At 35.3% G+C, this 18,294-nt stretch overlaps 2 protein-coding genes and 1 pseudogene across 2 annotated transcripts; all 3 read right to left on the reverse strand.

Moving 5' to 3' along the window:
• Positions 1-612: 612 nt before the first annotated feature.
• LOC132178096 (protein NRT1/ PTR FAMILY 8.3-like) lies at positions 613-3,158 on the reverse strand. The gene is made up of 4 exons (XM_059590551.1): positions 3,017-3,158; positions 2,002-2,107; positions 1,681-1,898; positions 613-1,173 (listed from the first exon to the last, which is right to left on the reverse strand). Exons 1-4 carry the CDS (start codon positions 3,065-3,067, stop codon positions 613-615), a joined length of 936 nt encoding a protein of 311 aa, XP_059446534.1. The 5' UTR covers positions 3,068-3,158.
• Positions 3,159-6,563: 3,405 nt separating this feature from the next.
• Positions 6,564-9,929, reverse strand: LOC132177595 (protein NRT1/ PTR FAMILY 8.3-like). Its single transcript, XM_059589976.1, has 5 exons — positions 9,542-9,929; positions 8,656-8,770; positions 8,375-8,592; positions 7,698-8,254; positions 6,564-7,630 (listed from the first exon to the last, which is right to left on the reverse strand). Exons 1-5 carry the CDS (start codon positions 9,602-9,604, stop codon positions 6,808-6,810), a joined length of 1,776 nt encoding a protein of 591 aa, XP_059445959.1. The 5' UTR covers positions 9,605-9,929; the 3' UTR covers positions 6,564-6,807.
• A 245-nt stretch (positions 9,930-10,174) lies between these two features.
• LOC132177592 (protein NRT1/ PTR FAMILY 8.3-like) lies at positions 10,175-17,388 on the reverse strand (annotated as a pseudogene).
• Between the last annotated feature and the right edge of the window lie 906 nt (positions 17,389-18,294).

Consider the following 18,294-nt stretch of genomic DNA (forward strand, 5'->3'; position numbering starts at 1 on the left):
GATGCTCTAACGATGTCAGGGAAATAATCTAGCAAACTCCGATCCTAATCTCCTAAATGAAAACTTAGCCTCAACAAGACACATCAGTCACCAAACTTAATGGCTAAATTTTTATGATGCTGCCATGCAAAATACGTGTTGCTGGTGTTTTGTGTGTACATCTCTATTTGAGCAACTTTGGGCTATATTGTTTGGGTCCCCTATGCAACTTCCTTCAAAGATGAGAGTCATAGGAGCTGAAATCTTGCTGATTCATGAACCCACCTCCTCTTCACCTGAGCAAACCCTTTCATTCCACTACATATTGAGATTTGACAATAACAATTTGAACCCGATATCTAAATGTTTTGAGATAAAGTTACTATTTACAATGCAAGTTGTTTGTTGGAATCTTGATAAAGAGCTTTACTATCTACCTTAGGAGATCATAAAGTATGAAAAAAAGTTCTAGTGTTTAATAGAGACAATAGCCAAATGACACCTCACAATGTTTTTGTGTGATATGTCTAATTGAACGAGCTTCTTGTAATAACCAAACAAGCCAATAAAGGCACTGCAGAAATGGTAGGTTTTAAAGAAAATGAGTAAAATTCAGGGTAATGTAGAAGAAACTTACTTCAGTCCCTCACTGTGCTCCAGTTTACGACTTCCTTTAATTGCAGAGCTTTCGTTTTGTGTTTCATACAGGAGACTAGCATCGTTGGGGACCTTCAGATTCCACTTATGGAAGGATGCAACCAAAACCTGGCAAATTCTTTTTAGAGCGCTTCCCCCTGGCTTTTGAAATCTATAGAAGGGAGTTCCTGAAAAGAAACTTGCAATAGCAATGGCCATACATGCTGCAGGAATGCCAAACCCTATACCCCAACCAGCATTGTCATGAACCCACACCAGAAAACTACTTGCCACAAGAGAGCCTAAGTTGTTAGAAAAGTAAAACCAGTTGAAGAAGGGTCCCTTCTTTGCCTTTTCCTTGGGGTCGGTATCATCAAATTGATCAGGTCCAAAGGGCCAAATACAGGGTTTGACTCCTCCAGTCCCTAGTGCAATAAGATAGAGTCCAATGAAGAATACTGCATACTGAGGTGGAGAAGCTGAAGGGCATATAGAACCCACACAATCCACAGGCTTGAATGCAGAAACTGATGCTGAAATTGTCAAAGTACACATCCCCTATGCAAGACAAAAATCATCCAGCATTTCAACAATATACATATATAATCAATCAATGCAGATGGCTGGTACAAAATATGGTAGGCAAAAACTCACCATAGAAATGGTGAATTTAATTAGTATCCCCTCAACAAATGATGCCCAATTCATCAAATACTTAATTGAAATCTCGATACCATGTTAAATAACTATTTATCCCAAAACTTTACTTAAGCTAACAAAAATGGGAGAATTTAATCATTTAACAAATATTTTACCACAACCTAACTATTTGGGAGGGATAAGGTAGAGACAGTGGACTTTCCTTAAACCCTAATAGTATGAAGTTTTGATCTTAAAGGCATCATCAAAATATGAAAACCATCTGCTCCTAAACAATAATATAGGGTTCTGGAATCTTTATACTCTTGTCCCTTATAAGTAACCTAACTAAAAAGGAAGATAGATATTTTAAGGGAAGCCTGCCTCTTCCAAAAAATAGGAAATGATAGTTCATCTTATACTTACTAATAAGTAAATTGTGGAGAACACACCAATAGTCCAATATCTCCCTAAGAAAGTATCGGCAATAACACCACCAAGGAGGGGTGTAAAATAGCAAGTGCCTTGCCAATTGTTAACATTTCTTGCAGCAGAAACATTTGCTTCGTGTAGTCTGTTGGTAAGGTAATTAACAAGATTACTAGCAATCCCAAAGAATGCCAAACGTTCACAGCATCCAAAACCTGCACTTAATATTACAAACTGTCAAAAAAAAAAAAAAAAAAAAAACTAAATAACTTATGATATGCATGAGAGCACTCAGCACTGTAAAAAGCAATTGGTCACCTAGAACAAAGGGGCATGCTTTCCACAGTCCAGTATTCCTTTTTAGAACAGGCTTTCCTTTAAAGTCAACTGAGCCATCTCCTGTGTAGAGTCCATTGCCTTCATTCTGTGAATATAATACAGTAAAACATCATATTAGGTAAGCTAACAGAAGATACTATTCCCATTATCAATTCATAAGTAAAAAAAGGAAATTGAAAACACAATTTTAACAAAGAAAACCCTTGATGAGACAAAGTAACTTGAATACAATTCTTAAGAAGGATGTGGGCCAAAAAAGTTAGAAGTTGGAAAATAACTTGTATAGCGAAGTGGGAAAATGAAAGAAACAGTTTAAGAGAACCACAAGGACGCCAATCATTCATAACAGTAGTGGCTGAAGTGGCCAAGTTCAATAATATTCTTACTTAAAGGTAACAAGACTTAAACAAGATTCTTGATTGGAGCAGTTAAAACTAAATTTGTTTCATAGAAATGACTCTGCATTTAAGTTAAGAAAAAAATAACTTTTCTCACCCAATAGAAAAATAGGATGCCCTAATCCGAGCAGAATCTTGAGTTCAAATAATTAACAAGTAAATAAATTTGCTCTTACATGCATGTTCCAAAGACACGAAAATGAGAATTACACAGAACTTTGTTTATAACTAACTAGAAAAAGAAAATGACAAATATAAAGACAAAGGTACACCAACACTCTGTCAACTTCAAATAATTAATAAACTCCCATTGACCTTGAAAAGTTAAGCCAGTACAGTAGAGAGAAGATGGAAAATTTCCTCTGCCTAATACCCTAAGAATAGAACCTCTAAAACCCTGTGTTTGCATTCAGACTTTAACAATAAAATCCTAATATTTGGTATATATGAATACATAGTTCTTGAGGCTCATGAAAAATATTGTATATATGCTAACAAGTCTTTTTCTTCCTTTTCTGCAAACTTAAGGTATCATCAAAACATCCAATTCTACCTATGAGAGAGAGGAAGCACTAGTTGAGATAGTAACTCTTAACCTGTAGATGACCATTTTCCGAGAGCGATCTCCCTTCCTCCATAGAAGACATCCTTAATTGTTTCTCCTCCACTCCTTGTACTTAGAACTCAAAGAAAAAGAAGTATACTTACCCAAGAACTTAAAAAAGGTATATATATATATATATATATATATATATAAGCATTGTAAGAGGCAGAAATACTTGATGATCATGAATGACTTAAGCATGCACCCAGAAATGTATGTATGTAGACAGGTATTATTCAATTCAATGAGAAGAATATTGGTAGGTTTGGCCTAACGTGCAGGAGTTACATATGAAGAGACCTCGGACCATTTCTTCCTCCTCAGGCTGCAAGCAACCCTTGTTCACGTTTGATATTCAACTTACAACATACCTTATTTCAAAAGTTATATTCAGAATCTGGAAACAAATAAGGGAGATGGTATCTCAAAATAAGGTAGGGTACAGGAACAAGAAAGCTTGGAAGCCATGGGCAGTGGGAAAGGCTAAAAACAAAAGGAGGAAGAGGTTGGATACAACACTAAAATGCATTCGATCTCAAAATATATATATATATATATATATAATTTCAGGCGATTGACCGCGTTATTAATTTCTTCATATTTATTTATTGAATCATCTCATTTTTTATGAAACAAACGAAATGAGTATCAACTTCTTCAAGTTGATGCCCACAAAATTCAAGCAAAATTAATGTACACAATTACGAAAGGCAAAATAAAAAAAATAAAAAAATTATATTCACAAAAGAACCAAGTCCTATTTTTTTATTTTTTTTTTTCCCTTTTCTTTTCTTTCAAATTCTGAGCAAATGTTGTTCTAATTGTTAATAATCAGACTTTTTTCGGGTTGGAAGAGACTGTCGTTGGAGCTGGGATTTTTTAGGAAGGCCATTATTGAGTAAATGCCAAAAATGTCCATAACTTCTTTCTTCAGATCTTTTGGAGTTACCAAGGCTCGACATAAATGCCATAAATGTCCATAACCGTTTTTTTTTTTTTTTTTTCAGATCTTTGGAAAGTCAAAGCTGGACGTAAGGATCTGTTGGAGGGTATCATTGAGAAAGTTCTTTTCTTTTTTTCTTTTTGAAGGATCTTTGGGTGGCAGCCATGGCTACCGCTAACGGTGTTGATGAATGGTGAGGACGTTTGATGCAGATGTGAATATGTGATTATCCCAATAACCAAATTACCCTAGTAAAATTAAAAAAAATAAATAAAAAATAAAAAATAAAATTCAAGGAGTGGCCAGATTTAAAAATAAACAAAATTCATATATATATATATATATATATATATATATTATAAATTTTTAAATAAAAAATTTCGTTTTAAAAAAACTAAAAAATTTTCGTTTTTAAAAAAAATGGTTTTTTTAAAAATAAAAAATTTCAATTTAAAAAATATATATATAAAATTTTCGTTTAAAAAAATGGGTAAGTGATGGAAGGCCACCACACCTCCCACTTTGGTGCTTTCCATCACTGATTCATTTTTTATTCTTAACAGATTTTGTAGTCAAATTGCTACCAGAGTTTGACAACTGACTTAACAATTTATAGTGACAAAAGATGTCAAGGACTTTAAAAAAAGAAAAGAAAAAAGATATCCATATATTTGACAAAGAATCTTAAGAAATACAGAGAATGATGGATCAGGTTGAACGCGTATTACTGTCAGTAAAAATATTCTTCTTTTTTCTTCCCGTAAATTCACTCACTAATTTTTTTTAAAATGCAATAACAGATTATTTATCTTTAGTGGGAGTATGCATAAAACATACCTCATCAATTCATAAACAAACCAGCGAATATATATATAAAATAGAAATACACGATTGCTTAGAGAAAAAAAAAATAGAAATACACAATTGAAAAGAAAATAACCCACGAATTCTTGGGGAACAAAAAGATAACTTGTACATGAATCAAACTGATGTCATGTATGACGTGTATATATATGGAACATATATAGGCTTTGGAAAATATTAGGCTTACAAACAAATTTTACAAAAAAAAAAAAAACTTTTACAAATTGATGTGGCACAACATGATTAGATTTTTCAAAATTTGAATTTATCTCATATCCAATCATGTTGTGCCACATTAGTTTATAAAAGTTTTTTTGTAAAATTTATTTGTAAGTCTTGCTTTCCTCTTATTTGTTTATTTGTTTATTTTCTTTAAAACCAAATATAGTGATATGCAAATAGTAATATATATATATATATACTATTTGTAATTTTTTTTTGTTTTTTGACATGTTCATACAAGAAGGGGAGGAGGGGATTCGAACTAGTGACCTTCGCTTCATAAGGTGTGGTCTCCAGCCGATTGAGCTATCCCTTAAGGACATATACTATTTGTAATTAGATGATGTTGCTTGACTTTGTAAGCATGTTTATACTATCCTTTATAAAAATTTAATATAAAATATTAGGCTTACAAATAAATTTTAAAGAAAATAAACAAATAAACAAGTAAATATCACTCTATTTCTCTCATGTGCGTGGTTCACGTCGTCATTTAGGTGTGGGTCTGACCAGAATGAGAAAATCCCAAATTCTAACTGTCTTCACAACAATTGATTCTACTTCTAATAAACACTAGATGAGAGAGACATAAATAATAAACTTATATTTTTAATCTCAGAAAGTATAGAAAAATTCTCTATTCACATGAATCCTGCTGCCACAATATGTGACTTGTCCAACGTAATATTTTATTATGTGTTAATATATTGTTGGACAATCATTATGTCTATAGGCAAATGCTTTTTTGCATTCTCTCACTCATCTCCCCACCATCTCATCTCTCTTGTATTTATTTATTTATTTGAAAAAATAAAGATGTTGAAAGAAGAAAAATGGTGATCGAGGAGATGGGTGAGAGAATGCATTGTAACATATCTCATGTCTATATGTTGTTTCCTAGGAAGCATTCCCATTTATTTGGTCTCTTTGTTGGATATTTCATTAGACAGTAGAAAGGACTCCCTGTAGTTTTTTGTTTTTGACAAAAAAATGGTAGGCTTTATTTATATTTTCCTCAAAAAAAACAGTTGTTTCTATTATGATCATGGTAGGGGGCGACAGTCTCCCTTGATGATAATAGTAGGATTAGGAGAAATAATTCAATTAGGAATAATTATATTTTGAGTAAGGTCAATTATATCTTGATAGGTTTTGCTAGCAGGATTAATGTTATCTCATTGCACCTTCTTAGTCTATTTATAGACTAAGTTGAGATCAATAAATTATGCTGGAAAATTATAATCAGTAAGTTCTTTATTGTGAGGCTCAGGTTCTCAGTGATGAACCTACACCAAATAATTTTGCTAAACATTTTCAAACAAACATGTAACAAAATAATTATTAAGGGCCAAACCATTGATTCAAAAGCTCTAAGACTGTTGGATGCTGATTTAATTCAATTCTTAACTCTTAGGATCGTTAAAAATTCACTTGGTTTTTACCGGTGCAAGGTTCTTGAATCAGTCGGTTTTAGTAAAGAAAGCAAGAGTTACATTAGTAGGTACAGAAGTAAGACAATTACATGTAATCATTTTCAACTTAGACATAACACAATCATTTTCCTTCGATGTGGAAGGAAATTTAACAATGAAACCATTTATGTTTGTAATCATTTGGACCAACAATGTACAAATTCACATGCCCCCACACATGCTGTTCAACTGCACATGTAGAACCAATTGCATATGTAGAACAGATAAACCACAAGAACCAGTAACTCGAACAACAAATAGGGATTACAAAAGGCCTGAACCTTAGGAAGCCTTCTTCTGTTTGTACTTTCTGGCAAAAAAGATATACACCAACATATTTAAGACGCTGAGACCAGCCAAAAGCCAGAAAAAATAGTCAAGATGGCCCTCATTCAAGTTATCTGGTATCCATCCAACACTCCCACCTTCTGTTGTGATGTAAGTCACAATAGTCAAAATCAAAGAGCTCAAGTAATTTCCCAAAGAATTCGTTAGAAGTGACAATGCACTGCATAAACTACGCATGGCATCTGGTGCTTGTTCATAGAAGAACTCATGCTGTCCAATGAATGTAAATACCTCTGCAGCACCCAACATGAAGTACTGGGGAATTTGCCACAATATGCTAAGTGGTACAGCAACATCTTCATCAACTAAACCAAGCTCTTTTGCAAGCTCCAATCTCTCAATCTCTACGATGGCAGCAGCCGACATGCAAAGGACTGACAGAAAGAGGCCAATTCCCATCCTTTGCAACTCTGAGAAGCCCCTCTCATTGCCTGTAAATTTCCTTGCAATTGGGACAATCACCCTATCATAGATAGGTACCCAAATAACAACACTTATGATGTCGATACTTGAGAGAGAGGCTGCAGGAACGGTGAACGAGCCTATTGTTCTGTCCATCATCTTCCCTTGCTCCACAAATAATGAAGACATTTGCGCATAAACAGCAGAAAAAATAATTCCAGACGCCCAGATTGGAAACATTCGGACCAAAATCTTCAATTCCTCCACCTGTGTCACAGTGCAAAGCCGCCACGGATTGGATAAGTCTCCACTTTTGATATCAGCATCTGAGACTACAGCAGCTTTATCAAGGCACCTGTAAAAAAAATGATTAAATAAAACCAACATTGTTTAAACTCAAGGACAATGAAGGAGAAGATTACTTCTGCTCCTCACTGTGGTCCAGTTTACGACTTCCTTTAATGGTGGATCTTCTGTCTTGGGTTTCATAGAGGAGACTAGTATCAGCTGGAACCTCTACATTTCGCTTATGAAATGATGCAACCAGGACCTGGCAAATTCTTGTAAGAGGGCTTCCCCCTGGTCTCTGTAATCTATAGAAGGGGGTGCCTAAAAAGAAAATCGCAATTCCAATGCCCATAACCAATGTAGGAATGCCATATCCAAGACCCCACCCAACATCTTCTTGAACCAAAACCACTAAACTAGTTGATATAAAAGCACCAATGTTGTTGAAAAAGTAAAACCAGTTGAAAAAGGATCCCTTCTTTCCCTTTTCCCTAGGATCAGTATCATCAAACTGATCCGCCCCAAAGGGCCAAATACATGGTTTGATCCCACCAGTCCCTAGTGCAACCAAATAGAGTCCAATGAAGAATACTGCATACTGAGCTGCTGTAGCTGAAGGGCATACCGAACCCACACATTCTGCAGGCTGTAATGCAGGAATTGATGCACAAAGAGTCAACGTACACATCCCCTGTGCAACATATATAAAATAAACCAAGATTTCAAAGTTACATATTAATTGAAAGAGAAAAGAAAAAAAAAAAAAAGTGTAAACAGAAGCAACCATGGAGATTAATTAATTTTTGCTTACAATAAGATAAACTGCAAAGAAAACTATCATTGTCCAATATCTTCCCCAGTAAGCATCAGCTAAGACACCCCCAATGAGGGGTATAAAATAGCAAGTGCCTTGCCAAGTGGTAACATTTCTTGCAGCGGAGACATTTCCTTCATGTAGTTTGCCGGTAAGGTAATTAACAAGATTAGAGGAAACCCCATAGAAGGCCAAACGTTCGCAACCTCCACTACCTGTTACAGCCGTCCTTTAGATATCAAATGATAGAAAATAAAAATAATACAATAATTAGGTACCTAGAATGAAGGGGCACGCTTTCCACTTTCCAGTACTATTCTTCAGAACAGGCCTCCCTTTGATGTCAACTGAGCCATCTCCAGCGACACTCTCAGTCTCCAGAGATAAATCTCTCTTTAATGTAATGTAGAAGGTCAAGTCATGTTATGAAAACCAAAAGGAAAAGAAGATGAATTAACAAAAGAGCCAAAGACATCTTTAGATCTAGGGTGAGTCCAGAGAAGGACACGACACGTTCATCAAGAAGAGTTTATTTAAGCTTCTAATTTCCTCATCATGAATAACGAATGTACATGCATGAGTGTGTAGAACAATGAGACAGCACAATAATGCATATATATTTATTTACATTAGGCCAAATCACATCAGTTAAAATCATCAAATTTCACAAAAGTTGTCATAAATGAGAGCATTTTTTGGGCACGTGCAGGGGAACAGTGAGCGGGAACCATAAGAAAAAAAAAAAAAAAGTGGGAAAGGAAAGGTGAAAAGCAAAATATGTCCAAGCTGACTCACCCTCTAACTACCAGTTTTATAATAAGAAATAAACCGACTAGGATTTGACAGGCACGAGATCGATGGGGAGAAAGCAAGCCAGAAAACGAATGGTTTTTCCTTTGTGTTCTTGGTGAACAATTGAGAGCATGAGAATGGAGCAATGGAAAAAACAGTCATCACAAACAGAGGCTTGTGCTTTAAGAAGAAGGATCATTAATTATAGGGCTAAAGCATAATCATTTTACAACTAGAGAAACAAAATAGGGGGACAAAGGACATCACCACATGGCGTTGACTTCAAACACAGCTGAGAAAAGAAAAGTAGAATTCTGATACACACAAACAAACAGATAAGAGAGAGAGAGAGAGAGAGAGAGAGATTTGAACCTGTACTACTTCTTGAGCATCACCATCTTCTATCAGTGGTCTCTCTTCGTCCGTAGAAGCCATCTCTCTCTCTCTCTCTTTGAGAACCCAAAGCCACACAAGATGAACCCAAGACACGAAATCTACGTGACACGCATTTAAGAGCGCAGGGGTTATTGCAGAATGGTTGGTCCAAGCTTAGAAGAATGGTAGCTTAGGCCCTAAATTCTTTTTTGTACCGTAGAGATGAACGAACGTTAAGACCATTTTTGGTCCCCCTCAGCAACTGTGATTTTGAAAGGGCAGTTGACGCAGAGTTTGAGAATCAAGGCAAGTTTTCTAGCTAGCGAGAATCAAGGAACGGTAGGACCCAGATGGAAGAAGGGCACATCCGCCCGCCGGCCGGACATACTCGAATGAAATGCTAAAACCTTCTGCCTATTTATAATCGAGTAACACTACATATCATACTCTCATTTCATTCAATCTTCATCATCTTCTGATCACCTATCATTAAAAAAACCCTTTACACAAAAAAAAATTCAAAAGCTTCTGTACACTGCCACATCACCACAACAAAGTAAAAGTAAGATGGAGATGTGGTATTTAGTATACTCTTTCTAATTACCACCATTAATTTAATTATTCACAATATAAATAAATAGCTTAGAATTAAGCTGATCATTAAATTCTTGGTGGAAATATTTTGAACACAAATAAATACAAGCTGGAACCTGAATCGAAATTCTGAGTGCGGAGAGAGTAAATTAAGTACATTATATACAGACCAATTGTTTGTTAATAATTTGGAGAAATGACGTCTTCTTGGAGAATCCCTAGGAAGCCTTCTTTTGTTTGTACCTTTTGGCACAGACAACATAGAACAAGAGATTTATGAAGCTGAGGCCGGCTAAAAGCCAGAAAAAATAATCAAGATGACCCTCGTTCAGGTTATCTGGGATCCATCCGGTGCTCCCCCCCTGTGTTGTGAGGTAAGTTACTATTGTCAGAATAAAAGAGCTCAGGTAGTTTCCCAATGCAGTTGTCAAAAGCGACAAGGCGCTGCACAAACTCCTCATGGCATCTGGGGATTGGTCATAGAAGAACTCAAGCTGCCCTATAAATGTAAATACCTCTGCAGCTCCCAGCAAGAAATACTGGGGTATTTGCCATAATATACTGATTGGTACAGCTACATCTTCATCCACCAAACCTAGCTCTCTCGCAAGCCGCAGCCGATTTATCTCTCTACCAAAGCAGCTGCTGACATGCATAGCACAGAAATAAAAAGCCCGATCCCCATCCGCTGCAACTCTGAGAAGCCCCTCTCTTTGCCAGTAAATTTCCTTGCAATTGGGACAATTATCCTATCATATATAGGAACCCAGAAAATAACACTGATCACATCAAAGGATGACAGGGAGGCTGGAGGAATGGTGAAAGAACCAATACTTGTGTCCATCATCATCCCTTGTTCAACAAACAATGTAGACATTTGGGCATAAACAGCAGAAAACACTATTCCAGTGGCCCAGATTGGGAACATGCGGATCAAAATCTTAAATTCTTCCACCTGTGTTACAGTGCAAAGCCTCCATGGATTGGAGAAGTCTCCACTTTTAATATCGGTGTCTGACAGTACAGCAGCTTTATCAAGGCACCTGCAGTGAAAACAAAAGTGTACTGAAAATTTTCTTTTTCTGGGCAGAATTTGTCTTGCAGTTGACAAATTCAGGAAAGCATGCAACAATTTTGACGCAAGTACATAAAGTGAAATGACCTCATGTTGTCGCTACAAGAGATTAATATTTTCATCTAAAGAAGCATGAGTCTAGAAGATGTCAAAATTTTAAGACAGATCAGGGCATAATCTTTCTTCCAATTACATTTATTTGCAAATGAGACTTCACTATACATTCCAAATCATTGCAGATTTTCTTAACCATGCATACGCCATCTTGTCTTTCCTCAGAAACGGTATGGGACATAAACAACAGGACATTAGTCGAGCTCTACAAAGAAAATGCAACAAAAATCTAGGAGAACAAAGAAATAAGAAACAGACAAACTATACACCCAGTGACATCTCCCATATGAAATCCAATAAAACCTCCCAAGCAGAGAAAACATATAAAAAGTCTTTCATTTAATAATATGCATGCAATACATGAAAAAAGGTTTTCCAGTAGTTTACTCTCTGATAAAATGAAAGAAAACCTAGAAAAGAAAACTTTGATAAGATTCCTAGCACATAACCACAGCAATAAGGGTAAAAAGTAACAGAATATAAAAATACTAACAAGAACAGCTCTTATGAAGAAGAAAAAAAAAATTGTTTTCACATCACATGCTTACTCAACCATGAGAGCGTATTTAGCTTCCATGAAACAAAATTTCTTTCATCGTGCTCCCTAATGCACCTAAAATAATCCCACAAGTTTTCGTTGAGCTGAAAAGAGTAACCCATCCAAAGATAAATGACTAGACACTCACCCTTTACCACTTGAGCAAAGACCCAGGGGCCTTCATTCCTATTCATTATTCTGAATTCAGTGATACCAATTCGACAATACTAAAATTCGGTGCAAGTGTTTAAAAAAAAGGGGGTCTCATTTCATGGGTATCCAAAACACGCACTAATGTGTGTGCTGCATTTATGTATACATGTTAGCAAACTAGTTCAGCAATGATAAAAGAATACCAATCAGGGCTTGGAAACAATTTTCAGAACTGAAGAAAGTGTTCAAATTCAGGATAAAGTAAAAGAGAGATTACTTTAATTCATCAGTATGCTCCAGTTTCCGACTTCCTTCAATGGCAGAGATTTTGTCTTGTGTTTCATACAAGAAATTACTCTCTGTAGGGACCACCATATTCCTCTTACGGAATGATGCAACCAAAACCTGCCACATTCGTGTAACAGGGCTTCCCCCTGGTTTCTGAAATCTATAGAGGGGAGTGCCTGAAAAGAAACTTGCAATAGCAATGCCCATAAAAACTGCAGGAATGCCAAATCCTAGACCCCACCCAGCATTGTCTTGAATCCAAACCACGAAACTGCTTGATATAAGAGCACCAATATTGATAGAAAAATAAAACCAGTTGAAGAAGGATCCCTTCTTTACCCTTTCCCTTGTATCAGTATCATCAAACTGATCGGCACCAAATGACGAGACACAGGGTTTGATCCCACCAGTTCCCAAAGCAATCAGATAGAGCCCAAGAAAGAAGACTCCATACTGAGCTGGAGTAGCTGACGGGCATTCAGAACCCACACATTCAGCAGGCTTAAAGGCAGGAACAGATGCTGAAAGTGTCAATGTACACATTCCCTGTGCAAAAATTGATGACTTTATGTGTTCCAACATTTCAAGTACATAAATAAATTATAAGTGGATAAACATTGAGAGCACGTCTAGAGAAGGAAAAGCAATTGTACGCTGGATGGCATCCTTCATTAAAACCTCATTACTGAGCATTCCATGCATCAAAAAGGAGAATGGTGGATGCCTTCTGGTGGCATCATAGTATCAAGGTTCAAAAGTTAATCACATTGTAATGGAGTAATGCCTTTCTGGTTAGAGGTATGCTCTTGAGTGAAAAGAAGCACCATGTAGGGAAGAAATTCAGCTCAGAATGCACCAAACTGGTAATTTAAATTTTTTTAGATAATCAGCGCTCAAATTCTTCTCTTTCATGTCCTTCACCTTCCTTCAATTACTACAATTAATTAAATAAGACATTTTTCATCATACCGTGTTTAGTAACATACTTCATAATGCTTACTTATTCTGATTCAATCCTAACACTCATTGATCCCTTATTCAAGTAAGATAGTGCCAGGACTATACTTACAAATTCATCAAAACTTGGGACATATACGCTAGAATAAGTTCACAATTGTATTTAAAGTTACTGCTTGATCACTCCTTGAGTAAAGAATTACCTATGACATAGGACACGATTTACACAGCAGAATGCAAAGGTGATATATCAGTAACTCCTCAATTCTTATTTTACCCAAACTATATTATTTTTTTCTAATCTCTATGAATTGGAGTGTTATAACATTCTCAAACAACCAAACTACGCTCTTCAAAACTAGAAAATGAGAACTGCACTTCCAATACTGAGGAGAATTAAACAAGTATTATATCTTCTTGTTTCTTTTTTCTTTTCTTTTTTTTTTGTTTTTTTGTATGGAGTATTATATCTTGATTACTTATCAAAAAATAATAATAATAATAATAATTAAGCAAGTATGCAAGACCTGAGAACATCATGTATAATGAATGATGAAAAGACCGGATGAAAAAGAAATGAAAACCAAAGGCTTGCACTGGTTTGAAGAACATGAATATGTGAGGTCATGTGGCCCAGCAATGAAATACTTAAAAGAGTGAAACAAAGGATAAATATACTAACAATGAAGTAAATTGTGGAGAAAGCAGCAATTGTCCAATATCTTCCCCAGTATGAATCTGCTATGACAGCTCCAATGATGGGTGTAAGATAACAAGTCCCTTGCCAAGTGGTAACGTTTCTTGCAGCAGAGGCATTTCCTTCATGTAATTTGGTGGTAAGATAAGTAACAAGATTAGTAGCAATCCCATAGTAGGCGAGACGTTCACAACCTTCAGTACCTGTATTCAATGTAAAATACAAATGTCAGAAACAAAATGAATTAGATTAAACATGACCACTAGAGTAATGTCAAGAACAATAAGTCACCTAGAATGAAGGGGCAGGCTCTCCAATTTCCAGTATTCTGCTTCAGAACAGGCTTTCCATGAAAGTCAACTGAGCCATCCCCTGTGTATTGGCTGCTGCTTTCATTCTGAAGATAGAATTAAAAAGGTCAGTCATGGACAGAATAATAGAAGCTCTGAATCCTTTATACAAGACAAATAAAAATTCTTTGTGAAAGAAAGCCTCAATAAGACAAGGGCATATTTTAATGAAAATGAAGGATTGAGAATCATCAAATCATTCAATCAAGGGTAACCTCCTAGAACTTATCAATTTGGTACTCACGATTTGGTAAAAGGGCATCCTTTTCTTCTATTTTCAAGAAAGATTAGTTTTGGTCAGTTTACTAGTAAGTTCAATTCAAATAGTAATTAATCCCTAGAGTCGCACATTAGGATGCTATCATTCCTATTGTTGGCTATCTAAAGCAAGTTCCCGGCCTCAGTATATTGTATAGGCAAAATGGACACTTTAGGGTGGAAGGTTTAAACGATGCAGATTGCACAGTTTCACCTTCAAAAATATGATAATATCTTACATTTCTCTAACTTCTCTAATTTTGTGCATTTTTGTTCTTCTTTTAATCATTAATGGAAGTTATCTCTTGTATACATCATGTGCATTAGGGTTGTACTCCTTTACGCTTTTTAATGACATGAATTATTTGGAAGAAAAAAAAAAATTGATCACGTGGAAGAGTAAGAAACAATCAGTGGTAAAGCGATCTAATGCAGAAGCCAAGCATAGAACAATGGCTCATACTGCTAGTGAGCAAATATGGCTACAACATTTTCTTTAAAAATTTGGTTTTTCAGGTCCTACCCATTATTTTGTGATAATTAGGTTGCACTAAATATTACTCCTGATTCAATATTTCATGAAATGACTAAATATATGGAGGTTGATTGTCATTTCATTTAAAATAAGATTCTGAACAGTGAAGTCTGGAAACCAACTTGCTAATATGTATACAAAATCCTTAATCAAACATTCTGAAGGGAACCCTTAACTATTAAGGGATTAATAGAACGAATCACACCTTCACCACTAAACTATACCCGCTGCAATGTGATTAAGCCGGTCATGACCAAGCAACCACCGGTTTTGCTTGGTGGGCCGGGAATGCCCGGCTTATCAATATATCCAATAAATTATTAGGAGCTCGTGCAGCCCATGCCAGATTAATCGTATTTTGGGCCAGAGCAATGAATTGTTTGATCATTCAATGGATCAAGCAAGGTGTTGATCATTCAATGTATTCGATTAGTTTATTTGTTTCAAGTTGGACTTATATGATATATATGCTCCAACTTGAGGGAAAGCGTTAGAAAGAGTATTGTTGTAATAAAGGGAAAAAGGGTATTTATGTCATCTATTTTGGCCGATTGGGTGATTTTCCTTGCGAGAGATTTTCCATGGAGCTTCTTAGGGTGATTTTCGGTGAAATAATGTATCTGATATTCGGTGATACAAACTCTTCCCTTGTTGGGTGATTGCTGTTTATGGCCAAATGGGTGATTTTCAATGATACAATATATTCATTCATCTATAACCTCATCTCTAGGTCTCTCTCTCTCTCCCCTCCAAAGTTTATAGCTTTTGTTTGGTGATAATGGAGGATGAGAGAATTGAAGTGGCCTTTGGTTGGTGATAATGGAAGATAATCACGATGATCATGATGAGGCCTATGAAGCTGATTGCCGAGACGAAGCAAGTGTTTGATAGATATCTGTTGTAATTGGGTTCTCTGTTTCTGCAGTATTCTATTATGCTTTCTTTTGGTTTGTAAAAGTAGATTGGGGTATTGATAGGTGGGGGAGATACTTGTATAGTTGTTTGTGTTACTTTGGAAGAACCAAAGTGTGTTTGTATTTGAGATTGTTGAGTTATGTTGCTGGTGGATGGTGTTCATTTGGTGTGGTTTTAGGTGGAGATGGGTTTGTAACAACAACGAATAAAAAATTTAAAAACGACTATTTTAATATAGATAAACGTGATAGAGATAAGATTTAGAGTGAAATAGGTTGAGTTGGAATTCATTAGGATTAGATTATTTAAATTAGGATTAGTTTATTTGAAATTAAGGTTATATTATTTGAAATTAGTTTTAAGGATTAATGAGTTCTTATCAATTTAGGTGCCATCTTATTGTATTTCTATTTAAAAACTATTTGGTTGTTAATGAGAAATCAGAGAAAATATTAGTGAATTTGTGATATTCTCCTGCCCTAAGTGGAGGTTTGTGGTCTCTCCTACCTGAAATGAACTATCTTTATTTCCCTCAAATCTCATCCTCAGTCTCAACCCATCCTCGGGTACCCATCAAAACGGTTGGACACAGGCTTTAAAAACTTGTTAGCTAAACTAGAAAAAATAGGCTTTGATGAGCCATTTTGCATAAACATATACATAAGCCAATAAGTCATTGGGAATGCTCTGAACGTGTTCAAGAACTTGGGAGGTTTGGGCTTCCTCAAAAAGTCAGTTTAATAGATTCTTCAAGACGCTTTCGTTCAATTTACAATCACTACCATTTTCATTTCTTCAACCTTTTTTCTGTGAAACATTTTTTCAAATACCCAGCGTGCAACATTAGGCTGCAGCAAGAACGCCTGGGTCAACCAGACCTATTCCAAAGACAACCAGATCACTTGAGAGGTCCACAATTCACTTTGGAAAAAAAGCAATCTCCAAAACATATTTATCCTTCTATAATGTGAGGAATTCCATAACTCCTCCTTGTTCATACAAAAAGACCCAGAATTGCAAGTGAATAGTCAACAAAAGATACATATTCAGCATCCAAGATACACAATCAGTCAGATATGGAAAGAGCTATCAGAGACACAGAGATAGAAACAAAACCTGTAAAAGACCATCTTCCAAGAGCGATCTCCCGTCCTGCGAACCCATCTCTCTCTATCTCTCGCTTCTGCCTAAGATTCCAAAAGATAAAGGGAAGAACCTCAAGGAACGAAGATACTTACAAACACGGCATGGGCCGATGAAACTCTTTTGTCTGTGTAGGGTGACGTATAAAGGACGCGACTCGCGAGGATTTCTCGAAAACCTAACCCGGTCAAGAAGAATGGTAGGTTGCGCCAATAGTTGGAATTTGTGCTCGTATTTTTTCGGAAATTGACCCATATCTCCAGCAATATTAGATACTTTAAACTATGGGTGAAAAAACGGTTGAAATTAGTGATTTAGGCATTGTAATTACTTTGGCGGTATGTAAATTTTACTAACCACGTGGTTAACTACACCCGAATAATTGCTTTTTTTGGCCTTTTATTGGGCTATTTTTTGGCTGATTTTGGATTAGGTTTGTGCTCACTTTAAACCTTTTTTGCTCACTTTAAACAATTTTTTTTTTCTTTTTTTTCATGGTCATTTTAGCATTAAAAATTACTATATACCAAAATTTTTGTTGGTCACCTTCTACGAATCTACACAACATATAATACCAATAAAATTACAACAATTCTTGTAAATATATACACTTGTAGTTTTATACACAACATACAAATATATATATATATAATAAATATATTATATGAAATATAGATATAATAAAACTATATATATATATATATATATATATATATATAAAAACGGTTAGCGGTTCTAAATTTTCACCCTAACTTAAACTATAGAAAACACACATTTTTTTATGGGAAAAATATAAAGAAGCCCCCAAAACTACCCGTTGTTTGCAATATAGCTTCATAATGTTCAAAAGGTATTAAAGTAGCCCCACCTTATTTTTTTATATTCCTATAATACTCCTATTCTTTTAACAAATAAAATAATAAAATAATTGTAAAAAAAAAAAACCAAAAAATTAGTGAAAAAAAAAAATTGGCGAATCAATACAAAATAAAATAAAAAATAAAAAATAAAAGTTTTTTGGAATAAACAAATAATTAGTTACTATAATAGGCCTAAATTACAAATTGCTTCATGTCGTATTAAAGTAAAATTAATAAGAAAATAAAACAATTTTTTAACAGAATTTAACTCTA

Source organism: Corylus avellana, chromosome ca4, assembly GCF_901000735.1.
Source record: "Corylus avellana chromosome ca4, CavTom2PMs-1.0".
In the NCBI taxonomy this organism is placed as follows: domain Eukaryota; kingdom Viridiplantae; phylum Streptophyta; class Magnoliopsida; order Fagales; family Betulaceae; genus Corylus; species Corylus avellana.